The 22,812-nt window shown below is 37.3% G+C and overlaps 1 protein-coding gene across 1 annotated transcript in view; it reads right to left on the bottom strand.

The window, feature by feature from the left end:
• LOC150098817 (uncharacterized) overlaps positions 1 to 22,812 on the bottom strand; it is a 93,904-nt gene that overhangs the window by 54,630 nt on the left and 16,462 nt on the right. The window contains exon 3 of the mRNA XM_090405759.1: positions 18,185 to 18,264. Coding sequence (XP_090261885.1) covers positions 18,185 to 18,264 — 80 coding nt within the window. The remainder of the gene's footprint in view (positions 1 to 18,184; positions 18,265 to 22,812) is intronic.

Raw genomic sequence — 22,812 nt, 5'->3', positions numbered from 1 at the left:
GATAATTTTGCCTCTTTAGAAGGCCTTGATTAGACCTCGCTTGGGCTACTGTGCGCAGATCTGAGAATGAATGCTGTTAAGAAGGGGTGAGATTTAGATTTTTCTCTCATAGAATGGTGCATCATTAGAATGGACTGGCATTGGGTGTTGTGTGTGTGTGTAAGTAGTGTGAATTAATGATAATAATAATACCGAGCATCGACAGGTTTGGACTATTGATATCGCAATACCAGTGACATTTACATCAAAGAACTGAAAAAAATGACCAAATATCGAGATCTGGCAATCGAAGTTGGCCGACTGTGGCTTAAACATACCAAAATCATCCCAACAGTTATCGGTGCACTTGGTGCAATTTCAAAGATGCAATCCAACTATCTACAGCAATTAAACATCAAGAAGTGACTCCATCTGATCTACAAAAACAGCATTACTTGGGACAGCCCAATATTTTACGACGACGCTACCTGACAGACTATTCTTAGATTCTTGGGTAGAATCTGAATTGTTCTGTATCACTACGGTGACGATACGTCCTTTATTTCATTGCTCTGTCCTTTAGGTTTTTTTTTTTTTTTTTTCCAAACTGGCCATTTTGTTCTTTATTTTGTGAAATGGGTGCGCCAATATTCAATATTGGCGCATTTGACAGTTTGATGGGTTTTTTTTTTTTTTTTTGACATTTGACATTTCACTCGCTAGTGGCGAGACATATTGATGTGCGTGTGTACATTGTACACTGCTCAAAACAATTAGGGGATATTTTAGTTTCTGCGGGACATTGGCGCACCTAGGGAGGAGGCCAAGGGGCACTGCCCTCCCCCCCCCCCCAAAAAAAGAAAATGGGGGGAAAAAAACACTAGAAAAATTTCCAAAAATCTTTTCCTAATCAAAATTCTTTTTTTTTTTTTAATTTATGTTGTGTCGTGTCATCCATTTCTATGCTACTTATGAATTAGTGGTCACATAAGGTGGGAATACCGTATAGCTCTCGGGAATCCTGGCCGCTGTGAACGCAAGGGCGAACGAAGTCTGACCAAGCGCTACTTCGTTTGAGCCGAGCCAGAGGAGATTACAGGTATCATGTATTGGCGATGACTGCAGATACTCAGTCATAGCTCGCATGCAATGCGTAGTGTGTATTCTCAAGTCGTCTACTCAACTCGCTCCCCCCCCCCGAGATTAAATCCTGAGTGCGCCACTGCTGCGGGATAATTATAAATTTCTGCAAATAATTATAACTATTATGTACTTGATACATGAATAAAGATTTGTTACTTATGGATGAGATATAATTGATGAGATATTGTTTATTTAATCGATATTTCAACAATATCTGATTGGTAATTGATGAGATATTGTTTAAATAATCGCTATTTATTACAAATTGTGTAAATTATTTTTATAACTTTATCATTTACAAGAAAACCGAAATATCCCCTAATTGTTTTGAATAGAGATATTCAAAACAATTAGGGGATACTTCTATACTAAACACAGCCAAGTGTTTAGTATAGAAGCTGTGTGAAGTTTTGCTTATGCCTCCCTGGATCTAATGCCCCCCCTCCCCCCACTGAACGAGTATTTTCATTAGTGAACAATATGTGGACCAATGAAAAAACCCAATTAAAAATCGAAACATTGAAAGCATGCACTCATACCAAATGCAATTTTGTCATGAATTGTATACAGTTTTATGAATATTTAAAACACAAACCTGATTTATTAAAAAAAAAAAGTTCATTCTTGTGAAAAGTATCAAAATGAAAATTTTTAAAGTAATAATACAAATAATCGCAACCTGCTTTTTCTTATTATGAAACAATTTCCGATTTGTCCTTTATTTTCTCCAAAAAATATGGTAGCCATATGTATCACCAGTCAAATTGTTATTTAAATGATATCTTGTTTTGACTGTGTATCAATTATGTGAATAAAGTAATATTTTTATTATTATTATTATTATTATTTATTTATTAATCGAATGTAAATGTAAATGTTTTTTTTTTTGGCAGGCACAGTGTGAAAATTATTTTTATTTTTCCGTTTAATTATTTTATTTAAAAAAATTTGATCCCCTGCTCTTAAGGTTCCCGATGCCATGCTTATCACTTCGAGTCAGCTCTGGTCATCCAGTGTGCTCATACGTCAAAACATCATGGGCGTCTGATTTGCATTACCAATCGTGTCACTTTCTTAACTGTATAATAAACAGTCTGGAAGGACTTTTTTGATGAGGTATGACATTGCGGTCGTGAGGTCAGTTTACTGAAATTAAAATAACACAATAATGTCAAACATGTTCATTCATAAAATCTGTATAACTAGGTACCGACCGCCGTGACGAAAGACTTATGACTAATGATACTTAGGAGCACTATTTTAAAGGGAGACGAATACATCAGGGCTACGTAATTACACGTATCTATTACCACAATCGTACATTGTAATCCCCTCCCCCTTTCTTAGTAAGCTAAAATGGATATAAATTGTGCGTTTTATACTGGGATTTTAAGGTACCCAAGAGGGTAAACAAAACTGGAACTTCCGGCACATGAGTTTTGGATTTTTAAAACAATTGACGAAATAGTTATACCTATGAACATCTTGAACCCATACGTTAATTTCGTTTTTGCCGTCTGATTACCAGAATTAAAGAATGAGCTATTACAGTTTTCGATGAATGAGTAAGGCTATGGGAGTCGTTTTCCTTATTCTATCGCCTTTCTGTTATTATGTGCAAGTTCTGCTTGGTGTAGCGTTAATCTTTAATTTGATAGGTCTGAATCACTAACGCCTCTCATGGTTGACTGTCTGTGTGGGAATACCAATTAGTGGCGAACTGCGAAACTTTATTGACGGAGGAACCCACAATTACAAGCTTGTGTAGAGTCCATGAGCGAGTTCAGCGGACCCTCATATACTTTCAGTGGACTCATTTCGGGTTCGGTAGTTCTGCACACTGGTCCTAATGTCTTTTCCTCATTGGGATCCAATTTTCCATTACAAAAAAAAACAATTATTAAATAATAAAATTATTACATTAAACAACAACAACAACAAACAAACAAACAAAAAAAAAACTAGGCTACTTTCGACAACAATATACAAAATAAAAAGTATAATTAATTAACATTAGATGCAATAAATCAAAATACAGGTGGCTCTTACTTCGCGAATTTTTTTGGATCGGAAATTTTTATTTTAAATTGTGCGCAGTGAAGGCGATAATGGGCTTGTACGGGGAATTACGCAGTATGTAATGACGTAATGATCAGTTAGAACTAGCCTCAGTCACTCAAGCCTTGGCGACGCGAGTGTGTTATTCGTAGTTTTCTTCAATTACACCTGATTTTTTATTTTGTTTTCTTTTTAACCCTTTCACTTTTCCAGCAATGTCAAAAAGAAGCAACAGTGCAAAACTAGAAAATGAGCAAACGAAACAAAGAAAAGCAATTACGTTAGAGAAGAAATGCGAAATTATTACCAGCCATCAAGCGGGACGCACTGTTAAAGCTCTTTCTGAGAAATTTTCTTTTGTCCCTTCTACAGTTTGCACCATTTTAAAGGATAAAGAAAAATATCTGAAAGTAAAAAATGCGCAATCTATGCAGTCAAATCTATGGTTGCATAATAAAGAAATATAATTCCTCATATGGAAAAACTGTTAACTGCTTGAATAAACAACCAAACTCAATGATTAAACATGGCTATTGCCTATACAACGATTTGTACTAAAGCATTAGCCATTTTTAAAATGCTGAAAGACCAAAAAGAGGATGATTGCAAAGAAACTTTTCTGCAAGTAGTGGGTAGTTTGACCGCTATAAAAAGTGAACTGGTTGGCATAACATTAAAGTACAAGGTGAAGCTGCAAAATCTTATCCGGAAAAATTAGAAGAAATGATGAAAGAAGGAAATTACTCGCAGATTTTTAATGTCGACAAGACGGGCCTTTTTTGGAAACGGATGCCTGCAAGAACTTATCGCAAAAGACGAATCCTCAATGCCAGGTTGCATGAAAAGATCGCATCATTCTATTAGGAGGAAATGCTGCTGATGATTGCAAGTTAAAACCCTTATTTGTGCATCGATCAGAAAATCTAAGAAGCTTAAAAGGAATTAATAAAGATACTCTCCCAGTAATATGGAAGCAAATAAGAAGGCTTGGCTCACAGGTTCCCTATTCGAAGATTGGCTTATGCATTACTTTGTTCCTGAAGGTGAAACTTTATTGTGAGGAAAAAAACAAATTCCATTTAAAGTGCTTCTGATAATTGACAATGCACCTGGCCATCCCTCATCAGTAGCTTACATTTGCTCTAATGTAAAAATAGTCTTTTTACCTTCAAATACGACTTCTCTTTCAGAACCAATGGATCGGGAAGTAACTGCAACGTTTAAAGCACATTATCTCACAGAGACTTTTGAAATGTTAATAGAAGCAACTGATAAAGATGGAAACTTTTCTATCAGAAAGTTTTGGAAGAGATTCAACATTTTAGACGCAATTCAAGTAATGCAGAGCGCCTTTCATAAAGTTTCCGAGAAAAACTATGAAAGGAGTATAGCATAAATTTTGTCCTCAATTTAATGATAATTTCGAAGGATTTGAAGACTCAACAAAAATTATGAATTCTGAAACTCAAACGATCTTAGGTATGGCTAACCAGTTGCAAATGAAAGTTTCGGAAGGTGATGTTAATGAGCTGCTTCAGTCTCACACTATGGAACTCTAACCAATGATCTCTTTGAATTAGAGGAACAAGAAAGAAACCAAGAAGAAAAAGACAAAGAAGATAACAAATATGAAGCTCCAACACTCGGTTTTTCACCTTAAAAGGCCTAGAAGAAGCATTTAAACTTCTCGAAAAAGCTCAAGCAATCTTTGAATCACAAGACTCAGACTTTGAACGATTTCGTAAATTTTCCCGCGAAATGTTCTGCTTGCTATCGAGCTATTTTAAACGAAAAGAAGAAAAAGTCAACGAAGAAGATGACACTCGAGGCATTTGAAAAAAAAAACGATGCACCGAAGTTTCCTAATATATCCCCTACTACCTCGACCGTTGCCGATTCACCCGGTGATATAGAAATGAGCTAAGTTGTTTCAAATAATCCTTTATAATTTAATATTTTTTTTCTTATGTTATTTTTTAAATATGTAAATCTTTGGCCAGTAAAGTCTTTTCCTATCATTTAATATTAATTTTGTATTTTTATAAAATATATAAAATATATTTTATATATAGTCTCAGGGGCTCACTTTAGTGAGTACGAGCGTGGCAAACCCGAGGTACCTGATGCTGGACCATGCCTTACTTCATGTAATATACATCTGTTATATTATCTGTAGACTGATCCCTCCTCTTCCTCCTTTGCTTCTTTCTTTCTTCTCTTCTTGCTCCTTCCCCCGAATGCTATTAAAGTATTCGAGGGGAATCTTTCCTATTTTGCTGTGTCATTTCGTCTTGTGTTAACAGGACATTATCAAACACTGTAACATGATCAGGCCATCAAAAAATGTTCATACCGCATCGTCCGTCGCGCGGGTTACCAAGGAACGCGTTCGGGTTTTAGGCAGAGGGACCCGTTCGAAAAATATGTTAGTCTCCCTTAGACACCACTCCTCAGCACTCTGCTAGAGGAAACTCCATCAATCGGCCCGCTACCCGTTTGGGGAGGTGTTTAGGGGCAGCGCAAAGAAATGGTTCTGCAAAAGGACGGAAATGGCAACGACACCAGACTATGGCTTTAAGCAACTGGAACATCTTCTCTCTGACAGGGAAGGAGTTGGAACTGGTCGAGGAAGCCAAGCCCTGCCGGCTAGACTTAGTCAGGCTTTCTTCGACCAAGAGCAGAGGCTCTGGAACAATCGACCTGGATAAGGGGTGGAAGCTCTACTACTCTAGTGTGAGCCTGACAATGTCTGCTCAGGCGAGTGTGGGGATACTCACAAGCCCCAGCTGTCAGACTGTGTTGCTGAGTGGATTCCATTGGGGGACAGGTATGTGTGTTAAGGCTTCAGATGAAAAAACATGATTTGGCTGTGGTGCAAGCCTATGCACCTAATCTGGAGTCAGAATACTCTGCCTTCCTAGAGGAAGTGGATGCTGCTTTTGACAGGGTGGCAGACATGGAATCAGTCCTGCTAATGGGTGACTTCAATGCACATGTTGGAACAGATGACCAGACATGGTCGCAGAAAGCGGCTCGGCGTGGCAACGGGTAGTGAGAAAAGGACACCTTGGTGGAACCAAGAAGTCCAAAAAACTGTCCGGGCAAAAAAGGAGTCCTACCTAACATGGCTTAGGGTCAGGTCACCTGAGATGCGTTTGCGGTATGCTGAGGCACGAAAAGTTGCTGCTAAGGCAGTAAAGACAGCAAAGCGGAAGGCTTGGGAATCCTTTGGAGAAAGATTAGACTCATCCTATGCAAATGCAAACAAAGTATTCTGGCAGACCATCCGCCGCCTTCGAGAGAGGAAATCGTGCACAGCAAGGGCAATTAAGGCCTCTGATGGTACACTTTTAACAACCGAGAAGGATCCTCCACAGATGGAGGGAATACTTTGAGAGCCTTCTTAACCCGGGTGGCACAGCAGTTGTGGACATCCAAAAGGTGCAGATCGGGGCAATGACTAGTCTCACAGTAGAAGAGGTCCATTTAGCAATAAAATCGCTAAAATCGCGCAAGGCTGTTGTGATGGTGAAATTTGGCCGGAAATGCTAAAAGCCTTAAATCGAGACGGTGTTCTCTGCCTGACACACTCGAATCGAGAGAAGAGAGACCAGAAGGATTGCAGTAACTGTCGTAGCATCCCTCTGCTCAGCCTGCCTGGGAAAGCATATGCTAGGTGCTTGGAAAGACGGTGTAGGAGCACAGTTGAGTCATTCCAGGAAGAACAATGTGGCTTTCGTCCTGGTAGAAGCACAACTGATCAAATCTTCACTTTAAGGCAAGTCTTTGAGAAATCTTGGGAATATGCCAAGAATGTCTACACATGTTTTGTGGACTTGGAGAAGGCATATGACCGGGTTCCTCGGGAGAAGCTTTGGCAAGTAGTAGAGGAGTATGGAGTGGATGGCCAACTATTAGCTGCCATCAAGTCCCTGTATGAATGCCCAGTTTTGTGTCAGGGTAAACAACACAAAATCTGAACCTTTCACAATCTCCATTGGCCTCCGCCAAGGGTGTGTTCTGTCACCCCTCCTTTTCATAATATTTAAGGACTGGATTGATAGGCCCAGCCGAGGCAGTGAGTGTGTCAGAATTGGAAGATGTAGCATTGGACGTTTGTTTTTTGCAGATGACCTAGTTCTGCTTAGCTCTTCCACAGATGACCTCCAGCGGACCCCGGATAGGTTTGTAGCTGTTTGTGCAGACGCCGGAATGAAGATCAGTGTGGCCAAAACTGAGACATTTGTGGTCTCAAGACAACCATCCCAGTGCACTCTACATGTAAGTGGAGTCCCAATGAGGCAGGTGGAGAAGTTTAAACACCTTGGATCCATATTCACGAATGATGGAAAATGGGACGTAGAGCTAGATACTCGAATTGGCTTAGCAAGCTCAATATTGCAGGAGCTTAGCCGTTCGATAGTATTGAAGTGGGAGTTAAGCCAGAAGGCAAAGCTGGCTGTCTTCAATACAGTCTATGTCCCCATCCTCACCTATGGTCATGAGAGTTGGGTAATGACCGAAAGAATGCGGACACGAATCCAAGCGGCTGAAATGAGGTTCCTTCGAGGGGTTGCGGGGATGACAAGACTCGACAGAGTCAGAAGCTCTGCAATTCGGGAAACCTTCAATACTCAACCGCTGCTTCTCCGTGTTGAGAGATCACAGTTACGTTGGTACGGGCACCTGGTCAGAATGCCACAAGAGAGGCTCCCTCAGCAGGCCCTCTTTGCCAAGCCAGAGGGTGAGAGGCCACGTGGAAGGCCAAGGACTCGCTGGATAGATTATATCCAAAACCTTGGGTGGACACGTTTGGAAATCCCACCAGAACACCTGAGCTTGGTGGCAGAGGATCGTGACCATTGGAAGTTCCTCTTGCAGCTGTTGCTCCCACAACCCAATTAGGAAAAGTGGGCCTTGAAGATGTATGTATTTTATATATTCCTTCTTACGAACGTAACTCTCGTTTATAGCATTATATCTAAAGCAGATAAACTCCCGCTTTACGAATTTCCGATTTACGAACAGTCGCCAGGAACCAATTAATTCGTAAAGGCGGGAACTACCTGTATATTTTTTAGTTTTATTGAAAAAAATAATAATAATGGAATTTTATTTGATTACTTTATTATTATTACATCGCCAGCCTGGTTGGCTGAGTGGTTAGCGTTTCTATTCTCCAACCAACAGGTTCGAATCCCGCCGTGGCCAGGGATGTTGGTGATTATCTTTATATGGGAGATGAATTGCGTCTCCTGGTGAGAGACGACAGCCCATATATGGGGCCTATATATATATAGATATATACAGGATGATCCAATATTAGTGACAAAATTTATAACAGTATCTTTACAAAGGCAAAAATCAATAACATTACTAAAGCAAATATTCAAAATGAACGTCTCGTTCTTGAACGCAGGCACGTGATCTTTTTACCAAATTGGAGGCAACTGTTCAAAGTGTGGAATTACTGATGACTGCTTCAGTGATGTTCGTCTTCATTTCATCAGTTGTGTGAGAATTATTGCTATACACCTTACCTTTCAGGTAACCTTATATAAAGAAAGTGTAGGTGACAAATCTGGCGAGTTTGGGGGGGGGGGGGGGGGGAAGTCCTTTAGATATCAGTCTGTCACCAAAAAAAAAAAAAAAAAACTGTTGCAAAAATGGCATTGGTTTCATATGATGTATGGCAAGTGGCGGCAACCTGCTCAAAACAGCAGTCACATTCTTCAAATCTCAAGGAAGCCATGAACTGGGTGGCGATGTCTAGCACAGTACGCTATTCAATGTCGCCTCAAAGAAACTGGGTCCAACAATGCGTGATAGTGCACACCACGCTCCGATTTTCAGAGAATGCAAGAGCGTTTCATGGAAAACATGAGAATTTTTGATGACCAAATTCTGTTATTTCGACTATTGACGTATCCACTTAGTTGGAACCCCGTTTCATCACTAAAGAAAACATTGACCAGCTCGTCAACTCCATTTTCTTCACAAATGATTGAAACATCTACAGTACATAACACATTTTTCTTATCTAGTGACTTCACTTCCTGAACTAAGTGAGCATAGTATGGATGAAGCTTTGTTTATCGGTCCTGCAAGTACTGCCACATGACATAGCTGTCTGTGCAGAAAGTTTTCTAAGATTCTTAGAACGTTGCTACACGTCGTGTACCGCAATCACTTTAGTTTCCGTCAAAATGGAAGGTCTTCCATGCCGCTCTTTGTCTGCAACTGATCCAGTTTCCCGAAAGCTTTTGATTAATCACATAACTGTCAAATTTTAAGCAACAGAGTCGGGATACTTCTGACGAAACTCTTACACAACATTTGCTTAAGAACGACAGGCAAAATAACATTCCAAAATAATAATTCGTTGCTCCTAGGAAATACCATTTTGCTTTCCTCATAAACAAAACTACGTAATGGACGCCAAATGCCCGACACGTGGTGGATGGATTACAGGATAGTGGCCAATAGTCCTAGGGTGCCATCTATAGGCGAAACGAATAATTAGAACTTAAACACTTCGATGTAGCTCAGCTTCAACTCTGATGTACGCCACTTTTGGATCATGCTGTATATAGGTTGTATTCGTTGAAAAACTAGTATGGGAAAGACTGTTCCAAAGATCAGAGGCAGATGGAATGCAGGAAAAAGATGAGACGTTAGTTTGATATATTTGGAGTTGGATTGTGTATGAGTGTTAACCAGCGGCTTCTCTGGTTCTTACATGATTCGAGGAAAGCTGAGAGATGGTGGGGCCAGTTCGGTGGAGCAACGCCCATGAAAGTGCCTATAACAAGTATAATACAGAAACAAAGCACCAATAGCGACCGGCGGCAATCTGTGGGAGATGGAGTCACCTATTAGGCAGATTGCTCTCTTCTGTATAGAATCTTTGGGCGATTTTGGGAATACCCCCTAAGAATTCTTGATGTGAGTCTAGTGATGGTCGGATTCGGGATTGATTAAAAGTGAGGAGCTGAGCAGGAGACGGAAGCAGTATTTTGAGGTGGCTATTGATGTAACATGTTTAGACCAGGATAAGATGAATGTGAAAGTCAGCTCAAAAAGAAAAAACTACTCTTGAAAAGAAATTGAAACATCATCAAAAGTAAGAGGGGAAAGAAGTAGGAGCTTTCTTCCGGGTTGGGGGCCAGTTTAAAGATTGTGTTCTAATGATACTGAAATTCACTAATTTGTCTTTAGCCCACTTGAGAAGATGAGGAAATCAATGCATAAGACACTGGTTATCTCGAAGTATTGATAAAATAATAGGATTTGAAGTCAGAGAGAGAGAGAGAGAGAGAGAGAGAAATTGATGTATAAAAGGAAGAGGATGGGTATGAGTATAGAACTTTGGGATACTCCAACACTGATAAAGAAATCTGATGAGAGGAAGCCATCTACCATGGCTCACAATGAACGACCAGTTAACATGGTGATAATCCGATCACAAATAGCAGGGAGCGAAACCAAAATATAGTAGCTTATTGAGAAGGCTTCGATGCTATACACAATCAAATGTCTTGGAAATATAAAGATTTTTTCCAAATCTTTTCATGGCTTGTGTCCAAAGTGGATAAGGTTAGCAAGGCGGTCTGCTATAAAACGAGAACAGAATCCATATTAGTGACTGCTAATTAACTGACTGGTCTGCATGCAATGAAGAAACTGGTTGTCAATGATGATCTCCAACACTTTTGATAGTACTAAGGTGAGAGAGCAACAGGACGATAATCTGGTTGACTTTTATCTCTTTTTTTAAGAAAAAGACTGAATAACGGCTTTTTCATGATGTTTTTTTTTATGTTGAGTCCATACACGACAGGTTGGTTAATTGGTTAATCAACCTATGGCACGTTAGTACTGTGTATGAGTAGTAGGTTGGGAAAGAAGAAACTTGTTTACATTTGATTTAAAAGCTTGTATATGTATATTGTACAAGGGGGGGGGGGACTGAAAAGGTTCTGATAAACACCTAGAACAAAAATGAAATTAAAGCAAATGATATAACCACAAGAAAAGTCCGCAGCTGAGATTCACCAAATTTTGTGTGAGACTTTAGGGGGCTGTGCCTCAGCATATCCAACGGTGGCCAAGTTTAAAACTAGGCAATCTGAGACAACAGATGCCCCCCCCCCCCCAAGATCAGGAAGACCTACCACAGCGATAACACCTGAAAACATTGACAGTGCATGCCATGATCCTTGATGATAAACGAATACCAGCCACAAATATTGCAAAGACTCTGGCGATATCAGGGGAACGATCTGGGGTCATTATCCACCAACATATGGATATGCAGAAGCTCACAGCGAAGTGAATCCCCAAATATTTGAATGTCGACCAAAAGAGAAAACGTGTGCTGCTATCTCAAGGGATTTTGGATCATTTTGAAAAATCAGGCGCAAATTTTTGGCATTGTGACTGTTGATGAAACATGACCTCATCACTATGACCCAGAGACGAAACAGCAATCAGTAGAGTGGAGACACAAAGGTTTTTCCACCGCCAAATAAGTTCCGAATCTAAAAGTCAGCAGGGAATGTTTTGCCATTGTAGTTTGGGATATGGATGGTGTAATCCCTACCAAGTACTTCAGAAAAAGTGAAACAGTTATTACAGCAGCAGTTTGTTCGAAAGCTCTGAAGGAAAAATGCTGGCGGAGGAACTGAGTAGAGGCTGCACCTGCTCAAACTGCTCATAAAACCCAACAGACAATACACAACTTGGACTTTCAATGGATGCCTCACCCACCCTATTCGCCAGACCTGCCCCATCTGACTATTTCGTATTCCCAAATTTAAAAAAATACTTGAAGGAACAAAATTTACCACACATGATGAAGTCATATCTGCAGCTCAGGATTGGTTTGTGCAACAAGGGAAAGACTTTTTTCTCAGAGGATTGCAAATGATGCAACAGTGTTGTAACAAGTGTATAACACTTCATGGGAAATATGTAGAATAATGTGTGAGTTACATGGTTTTACCTCAATTCCTTCATGGGGGAAACACATCAAGGGGAAGACCGTTCCATAATACAGCAGTTGAAAGAGGAGGAAAAGAAACTTGTTCTGTGGGTTTCAAGGTGTACTGTGAAGGGATGTTGGGTAGATGTATATGATAGCATATATAGGCAACACAGAATAGCTGTTAATTTTGCATACATTCTGAGCACACTAAAACAGGTAATTTACGGGTAGAGAGGTAATCTACAGCTAAAGATGAAGATTGGGAATTGCTTTGACAGAGTTAATTTCAGCTTGTTATTGTGTTTGTTTATTAACAGGATAGGGATAGTAAGCTATTAACATTAAAATGACAAAGCATTTTTCTCACAATTTTTAATTTCTTGTTGATGTATAAAATGTCTAATTACTCATCTCGATTTTGTTTGTTAAAAAGCAACATTATGCACCCATAATAATTCTATCAGGCGTTCTTCTCAAAATGATTTTCAATAAGGAACAGCATCTACAAGTCTCGATTTTGTTTGTTAAAAATCAAAATTAAACACCCATAATATTAGTTTTTAACAAACAAAATCGACTTTTATTTATCATCCATCGATTCATTGGACGTCATCAGATGCCATATGGTCACTCTGCTGTATGGTTTTTCGGAGGCTTCAACTATCTGAAGACCAGACACTCCAGATGCACCATCCATCAATCATCCATCTCATTGAAGACCTACCCCTTCTTCTTTTCTCAAGAACTCTACCTTCTATTACTGTTTTGAGAAATCCTTCTTCCATTCTTTCAATGTGTCCAACTATTTCAGTTTGCTTCTGTCATACATTTAAGGAGTCTTAAAGTTCTACCAATCCTTTCTAGCACCCATCCATCTGTCCGCCTTTCAGTATATGAGATCCTTAACAATCTCGTGTAATATCACATTTGAAAAAAAGGTATCCTTTTACCTAACCTAACCTATCAGACTTTTTTTTAGGTTACGAGTTTCCATCCATAAGTTGCTATTGAAAAAGCAGCTGCATCAAGAATTCTCAGCTTTGCTCCTATGGAGAAGATCCATCCTTCTAGATTTTAGTCAACTCTCTGACTGTTGTTTTAGCCATTTCATAAATTCTCAATCTGTCGTCATAATCTACACTCCACAGTTTTTATCAAGATGACATCCTGTGGAAAACAAGAGACCAGATCTGCATGAATTTCCAAGCAAGGTCGCGTCAAGGCCTTGAGAGGCAAAAGGACTTCCTATTTCTTACATATCAATATTCGTTTCAGAACTGCAGCCATCCTCTTAGTTGTGTTTGCAATCTTTGCAACATGGCTCCTCCTGAACTTTAACTTCTCGTCTAAACACTCCAAGCTCCCTAGCGTGGTGAGCTTCATCTAGCATATGTAGGATATTAACATGAACAAATACACTATTCGATATCATCACACCAAAGTGCGAGACTTTTACTAAGCTTTTACTTTTACTGACAGCTATTTTCACATACAATTCCAGCCTATTCAAATCATTCTGCAAGTACGGCATGTCCATTATATTCTTAATTACCCCATTTTAGCATCACCAGCAAACAGCTGTATGTCTCCTGTAAAATCCTTCCCAATGTGGTTAATGTAAAGCTTGAATAACAACGGATCAAGTATAAATCCCTGTGGTACACGACTGATCACCTTAAATCTTCCAGAATCCCCCCCCCTACATACACCGCTGTTTTTAATATCTGTCAGTCAGTCTTACTTTTATCCAAGTTAATATTTTGAATCCGTTGCCATATCCTCCAACGTAATTATATAACAGCTTTCCATGCCGGTATTACTGTCAAAGTATCATAGTGTATCCATTCCCCTTGTCTAACTCAACCATAATATTATTATAAAATGCGAGCAAGGGAAAAGTATCATTTAATCTTAGTAAGCCAACATAATAGTAAGCGCATTCAAAGAAGTTCCTAACAGCGGTATCATATTAATAAATTAAAATAGCGTGGAATGGAGTACACATTTAAATGGTTATTTTGTAAAATTCTAGCCTTCGAAGTCTGTACTATTCTCGTTGTGTTATTTCATATGAGCAACACTAAATTCAAATTACTTAATTGTTCTAATAAAGCTGGAGAAATCTTCATTAAACGTGTGCTTCACGTGAAGTTCATGCAATGAAGAGTATATGACTGATATAATACTTTTACTTCATTTCAATAGAACTCCATTACTAAATTAAATATCCAGATAATAAACAATTATTTTATCCATTTTAATCTAGGATAGATATGCAGATAATATGAGATAGTATTTTCAATAAATTCTATTACACAAAAAAAAAGATACTTTCGTTGGGTCTTCTTAAAATGATACTTCTCCTAATGAGGAGATAACATCTACAATATAGCAAAATAAGTTTTAAGAATTAATTTATACTTGTGTTCAGATTTTCAATGCCTTGTGAAGTGGCGCGATTTTCAGGTGCAAAATGCGTTATTTTATCTGCCCATCTATGTCCGCATTATTTCAGGACTAATCTGGTTGGACCAATTTTTATTAAAATCTGGTATTTATAATTAGCTACAAAAACTGTTTGAGTTTAATATTCACGTGAATTAATAAAATTATCTACATACCAAAACGGACACCAGGGTATACAATTTTATGATTGTCTATGATCATTGCTTACTTGTTGGAATATGTATACACTACACCAGTGGGGGAAGAGGGCTCTCGTTTTTTGTTTTTTTACCTGCTAATCTCTCTCCCCTATCCAAAATACACACACTTTAATGATTATAAGAAAAATGCGTTCATATTTGTTTATTAAAAATAAAATAAAATGAATATTATAATCCATAAGTAAGTACTACTACGTTCGTAATAGCAATTCATATCTGCTCGTCCATCCTATCCTAGGACGGGTTGATCCCTCCAGTCCCCCTCCCCCCTTCCGAGGAGCTTACAGCTAATTAATGCAACCGGATCGCCACTCCTTGCTGCATCCCCTAAAGACAGTATTTCCAACAATAGTCCGTGCGTGCGTGCGTGCGTGCGTGTGTGTGTGTGTGTGTGTGTGTGTGTGTGTGTGTGTGTGTGTGTGTGTGTGTGTGTGTGTGTGTGTGTTCATGGGGTCGGTTTGCCTGTTCTGGGTGGACGAAAAACCCTACACCGTATAAGACTGAATAATTACCTTTCGTCGAAAGAGAACAGATAAACGTTCCTCACGTCACTGACGAGAATCGAACCAGGTTTTTCCGACCAGGCTTCGTCTATACTGCCTGAGCTAATAGCAATTACTTTTGCTAAATAATTAATATTTGGTTTATAAGTAACTCTTCTGTGAAGTAAAAATCGCAGAACGTTACGTTGTCTTATTAATAAGACAGCTGTGCTTGACGATTCGCAATAAGTTGTCTTATTCGGGCTCAGGTTACTTAGTTTTATCCTTAGATCCCAGCATTCTAATATGTTTAGGCTTGTTTCTTGTTTTTCTCAATAAATTATTAATGACTGAATAGAGCATCTGCAAGATAATAACTGAAGAAAGTTAACAAAAATTAGTCCTGTGCAGTTCTCAATTAAGTTTATTTATTTCGCGTATCGTTATTATTTTAATGAGCAGCGTACAGATTTCGGTTCCGAATCTTTCAAATAACCTTTCTTGTAAAATAAATTCTACTTCAGATACGTTCTAGATATATATTTATATCTATTATTATTATTATATTATAATTTGCCCGTAGGCCCTCTTTCACGCAGATCGACGCCAGCAGGAAGGTCATCATCTATCCATTGGGGAATTTGTACTAAACATAATTGTGTTTTGCCTGTTTTTGTCAGTTACTAATACGAATGTTCTTTAAATTTCATCCAGCGTCATTGCGAATTCATTATCCCTTTGAATCATTCTGCCAATAAAAGGTATCCGACTTAAATCAAAATTTAGACTAGATGGAAACCTTTTGAGTACATCGTATACCTCAATTTTGATAAACATATCCAGCTAGAAATGAGTCCTCGCAAATATATAATTTTGTGACACTCGCTTGAAATCAGAGGCGTAGCTAAGGGGGACGGAGGGAGCGATCCGCCCAGGGCGACACTTTGAACCTTTTTTGAACTTTTGCAATTAATTCTAAAATACAGTCTGGAGAACTCATTTCCAAATATTGTAATACTACTGCGAATTTTCCTTACAATTGCTGTAAGTATTGCTAGTTGTGAGAGGAGTTTTTCTAAATAAAACTGATTAAGAATTACCTACATTACTATGAAACAGACTTCGCCAATATCATCGACGATTTTGCTAACAGAAAAGCAAGAAAAATGACATTTTAGAATGTTGAAATTAAAGTTTTACTTCAAAAATAAACATAGCGTTTTAATTTATTTCCCTATACGTCGTTTTGACTTTTTTGTAGTATTTTTGGTATGTATTGAGAGGGGCGGCAAACTCAAGGATCGTCGCGAGCGGAAAAAGCTCTAGCTACACCACTGCTTGAAATTGCAACTAAAAAGAAAAAAATTTTTTTTTTTAGAAATGCTGTTAAAATACCATAAAGTGGTAATTATTTGTGAATTAGGATTTCTTGAAGAGCTTGAAACGACGCGTAATAATTAAACATAATATCGTGGTAATGTGTAGGCTAGACTCTTTAATCTATAGCCATGAGATCTACGTAACTTGGATTCACGTGAATTCTGGGATATTCGGTGAGGCGGATTTTTTTTTTTTTTTTAATGATTCATCCACGAATCTCATAATATGTAGTATATCAAATACTATATTATTATATCTGTATTTTAATTTAACTTTAATTTAATTATTAATTAATTTTCGCTCATTCTTGATATTGTTATTTAGTGTAATTGGATCTCCAAAAGGAAACGTTCTACATTTGATATATCATTCTAATATATAGATATGCAAAAAATATTTGTACTAGGAACCTATTAAAAGAAAAGATAATATAGAAAAGATAAAAAAAAAACGTGTTTTTTTTTTTAGCCTTTTTGAAAAGAACCTAGAACATAAAAGATACAGTCTTAGACATGGGAGATGCCTTGGCATTTCCCATGTCTGACTTGACTTTAAAACAATAATGGATATTTATAGTCCTTGCTTTTACTACGATTTTAGGCCAGTTTTAGTGAACGTATATAGAACTTGACCATCTTTGCCCCGAGGTGTCTTGATTCGCTAGTTCAGAATGGTGCATATCGAGGCAACTTCTTCTGAAGCACTACCAACTACAAAATTCATATTGTTAGATCTTATATAAAAAAGTTTATATTACATTTATATTATTTATTTCATTTAAAAATCAAGTGATGCACTTTCAAATAAAGTGCAGGCTCTAATGAAACTGTTCGATTTCTTTCCTTATTCATTATTTCGTAAGATGGATATATTCTGTTTTACTAAATACACAGACCCATTTTTGTAAACGGCAAAAACAAACATTTATTTGAAAGCGCATCATTTGCGTTTTCAAATGAAGTAACTAATAGCAATGTAATGTAAACGTTATATAAAATTTAACTATATGCATTTTTATTTTTTTAAGACTGTTGAAGCAAATGCCCAACGATCTTTTGACGGGAAAATATTATTAATGAAGTGGTTATGATTTTTGAAGGATGAGAGGGGGGGGTAAAATTCAGCCATAATCATTAAAAAAAAGTGTACCTACATACTACTTGATAAACCCTGCCACCAAGTTATTTGAAATATTTTAGAAAAATGGCATTTTACTAAAATATGATATCGTATGAAGTTTGGTCCTCATTTGTCCCGAGTTGCTTTGGTATGGAACTGCTTAACGGGTAACACCGACAGCCAAGAGACATATCTGGGAATATCTCTGAATTCTTAAAGAAGTGGCAATCCTAGTCCGAGCATGTACTACATTGTAACTGAGTAGTTCACGTTTGCATAATTTTTTTTTTCTAAATAACATACACAGTGCTAAGATGCAAGAAAATGAAGCAAAGATTTCATAATGCATACAGAAAAGGGGTAGACTTTACCTGCCAAGGCCACGCACCAAAAGCAGAATTTTTTCCACCTACAACTTTCATCTGGGGTCGTACTGCTGGGACGCCACAGCCTAATTAAGAAAAAGAAATAATGAAATGGATAGTACGTGATCAACTGCAACAGCATAAAAACAATTTAACATTAATGTTGGTAATATAACAATGGATATTGATGGAAGTGAATGCTGAATGGAGAAGAATGATTCGCCATTATACGATTAAAAGGTATCAGTGAAAATAATAAAATCCTAGCGAGTAGATTCCATCACTATTACGTTTTATCATGGATTCTGTTAAGGCATCAAGTTAATTCTCTATTCCATATGCCTTCTTCTTTATTTTCCAGTAGAAGGCACGAAATATTTGTGTTGCTTTAAGACCTTCCCTTGGCACAATGATTTCTTTTTTTTTTAAATCTAAAATCCTCTCAGAAAGGGTTGGAAACCCTTACGACACTATTGTACATTAGTGCCGTAAGCGGACTGATGGCTACTATAATCCCAAATCCAGCTATAGATACCAGAGAACTTTTTCAAGCCATTCAATACCTCCAGTAAGTTCTGTGGTGGTCGTCTTACACCGGACAATGATCTTCATCTACCACCTACCTACAGACATTCATAAACATGCATGCCTGGAATTAAAACTCGCGGTTGGAGTAAGCCAATTCTTCCGTACCAACTTTTCGTAGTTTGGTCCCACGCAGAAATAGAATTACTACATTTTCTGGACAAAACAAAGGCCTTTTACTCTTTAATCAAATTCAGTGCTGAAAGTAAATCCAACAATCGTCTTCTGTTTTTGGATGCCTTAATAATCTGTGATCCTACAGGTAGTAATGAATTTTCTGTTTACAGATCACTTTTCTTTACTGGCAAATACAATCATCCGTCCTCAAACCACCATCAATCACACAAGATAGGTATTATCAAATCTTTTTACACAGAGCTTGTGCAACCTGCTTTTCCGATTCCCTTCTGTTAGATGACTTAAAGTAAAAATAACCCTAGTGAATAATGATTAAAACGAAACAGTTATAATCCCTCAGTCAGACTACAATTCTGATGTGAAAAGAATTTCCATACTTACTTTAAAGGATAGTCTCTGGACAGATAGCACAGATTCTTCACAAAGAATCCGCAAAGAAACAATCTATACACTTCCTTCAAACCAGCTCGAAAGCTGTCTGCTTTTCTACTATCTATCAAGGACAAATTAACGACTCCACAAATTACAATACTTGATAAATAGGTATCTATCTATCTATCTATCTATCTATCAAGTGCCTTGTTTCGTGCCGCTTTGCTACTTTGATAGACTGGCCATTCTGCTAAAATTAGAATCCGATAACATCGGGAATACATTGCATTTTTAAACATGACAGGTCTAAGTCTTACTTCCCATGTCACTGACACTAGACACAGAGCTCTTTGGAACCAGACTAAGGTTCTTCGTTCCTGCACATTTATATTAGATCATCTGTTCCTTGTGAAGCCTTACGAAATCGTCCGAACCTTAACCGCTCTAAATTGTATGCCAATTTCAAAGTTCTGGTAAGTGATTGCCATTAGCTGTTCATTTTAAAAAAATATTAATCATTATTTAATTTTAAGTTATAGAAACTATCTAACTTGTTCCTTTGAACTATAAATAGTGAATTCTCCTGTCAACTCAGGTGTGACCGAATACTAATGTGAAATTAGTATTTCTTATATATTTCTATATATATACATACCGCCGACCACCACCACTAGTATTTCGAAAATACAATCACAAACATCCATGCCAACGGCGGGATTCAAACCCGCAGCCTCTCGGCTGGAGAGGCGGATGCGCTAACCACTCGGCCAGCCTGGCTGGCGATATATAGCAAAATATACAAAAAATACTAATTTCAATTTATTCTATCAGGGCATGTTAATATATTGTATGCTACTACACCAAACTATTATGTTTTGGATATTATATTATAAAGATTTTTAAAAAAATAAAATAAATACGGAATCACAGGATTTAGGAGGGCCTTCATTGTACCATCTTAGGAAAATTCATCAACTAGCAATGAGAGAGATGGTGATAGTAGCATATATGCTGTAGAGAGGCGATAAAATGGTGAGTCGATGATTTTTAAAAGTGTACACACACTGATTGATATGTTAACATACAGAATACAATTGTTTCCAGCTAAAATTGACTTCTTTTATTAAATAATACATGAGAGAGAGAGAGAGAAACTGCATAGAAAAAAAAAACATGGTTAGATAAAATAAGGGCTATCCTGCATAAAGAATGCGAAGATTTTGATTAATAGACATATACTGGAGGAAGAGGTTTGTGTAGTATATGTATATATCAGTCATTAAAGATAAAACATAATAATAATAATAATAATTAATCTGCGAAACACACAGATTAAGTAGATGTCTTGCTTTAGGCTGGAAGATAACAACGGAGAGTGAGAGAGAGCGCTTTTATGTTTAATATAAGTAAACAGTCATTTTACATATTGTAAAGATATCAAAATGATTGTTCAGAAGTTATAAGTTATAAGAGTGCCTAAGAACATCACACGTGTTATGGTATATACACTGATACCAGAATAGTAGGAAAAAATTAATAAAAGAAATAGAATAATAGAAAAAGAATACCATTTTTGGAAGCTACAGCAATGAAAAAATTTTCACAACTACATACACGAGATTATAAAACAATGGATCCAGAAAAATCTAACACTACTTCCTGGATATGTATTACATGCATTAACAAGCCCTTAGTGTTCTTAAATGTATATTACTGAATATTATTAATTAATGAAGCAGTTATATAGGTCACTTAAACATACAGACATAATTAAATTTTGAACCTTTTATACATGAAACGGCAAAAGTGATGATTCTGGTAAGAACCTAAGTAGGCCATGCTTACTACGAGTGGTTAGCTTCTCTGCCAATCTCCTGGAACATGACTTCTTTCTTCTTCTCGAGAAGAGAAAGAGTATAAGATAGGAGATGTACTTCAAATTTCAATCTGTAGTTAGGCACCTAGCGTGTTAAGGTCATGTGATCTTAAACACAAAAAAAGAGCTCAAAACAACAGGCGAAAATAAATGTCCTTTGAATAAAAGAGCCATCTGAAGAAAGTACAAGTTACTTGGACAACTATTCTTATTAAGTGCCATGAGCTGCGCGCTTATAAACTTTTACATGACTTTTATGCCCTGAAATAGAGAAAATTCGAGAAAGTTTCAGTAGGACATAAGTTCTTAAAAATATCTCTGATGAGATGTATCCGAATGTATCTGATGAGATGTATCAGCAGATGTATCCGAAAAACAGCCCCAGACTGGTGAAATTGTAATCAAAAGCACCAATGAAAGGTGAACATATACGCTCCTAGAGATTTGTCATTTTTTAAAAAAAATATTCTTCATATTTTACACAGACATTTTGATTGAAAACTATTTAATTTAGCCTCCTGATTTTTTTTTCTCTCTGATCTATATAATAATACGGCCTTAGCATTACTACTAAAGATCTTGATTTGGGTTTTATAGTGATATATGGATGATTTCCATATAGTATATGGAAATCACCCATTTTCTAAAAGCCGTATAATGCAAAGTCGATCTTTGCATTATAATCTTGTCAGTTCCACCTTCAATATCTATATTTTCTTTCAAGTATGTAAAATTCCATTTTTCATCTTCTCTATTACGTTCATTATTTCATTTTTAGATATTGCTTCTAACGTAATATTTATACTTATATGGGGGGTTCTTCTACTATTGAACTTAGTAGTTCAATACTGGAATAGAACACTAATCTTCATACCTACACAGATCTCTAATCAAGAGAATTAGATGATCAAGTATTCCGATTAATAACGTATCATTATATTCCATTAATACTAGAATTAACACGGTGGAATGATTTCTTTTATAATCAATACCACAAATAAATAATTCCTTGTAAAATTCACATCTTTATAATCCATCTCTTGTTTGTTACTTGGTCCCTGGTTCATCTATTTCTTATTCTTCTGGTATTCCTTGCATGTGAAATTAATATGCGCTCGCGGGCGCGCACGCACACATCATAATGTTTTAGTTTCCTTTCAAGATCAAGTTTCTCTTCTTGAATTGCCTGCCACATCCAGTTAATTCTGGCAGCAACACTATTGTACGCCCACAGTTCATAGAACCGGAGCTGGCAGTTTGTCAAGAATAGTCAATTCATATTGAAAGAGAGAAAGAAATAAAGGATGTACAAATTGGTCTCCAACACGCAAAATCATGTGCTTTATACGTAAAATTTTGATTACCTTATTGCCGGAATGGATTCTCCTTCTTCTATACGCAGAAGTGTCGAAGGGTCTCGCATCTATGAGCGTACAGTACTCACATAGTCTTCTTAGCCTCTAAAAAGTTTGGTGTCCTGTTCTAAACGTTGCTTCTGTTCCTCTCAGTTCCTGATACTTTATAAGTCTCAGATGTAACCAACTTTGGAGTACTGTTCCCACATTTGAGGTAGAGCACCCAAGACAGGGGAGAATGCTGGTCTTGAAATTCACGCTTGCTCTTGTTATCATTCAGGGAATGAAAGGTGTGATTGAAGTCTGAT

Source organism: Typopeltis vanoorti, chromosome 15 (assembly GCF_054136105.1).
Source record: "Typopeltis vanoorti isolate ZY-2024b chromosome 15, IOZ_Tvanoo_1.0, whole genome shotgun sequence".
Lineage (NCBI taxonomy): Eukaryota > Metazoa > Arthropoda > Arachnida > Uropygi > Thelyphonidae > Typopeltis > Typopeltis vanoorti.
This window is presented reverse-complemented; position numbering and strand designations above follow the sequence as displayed.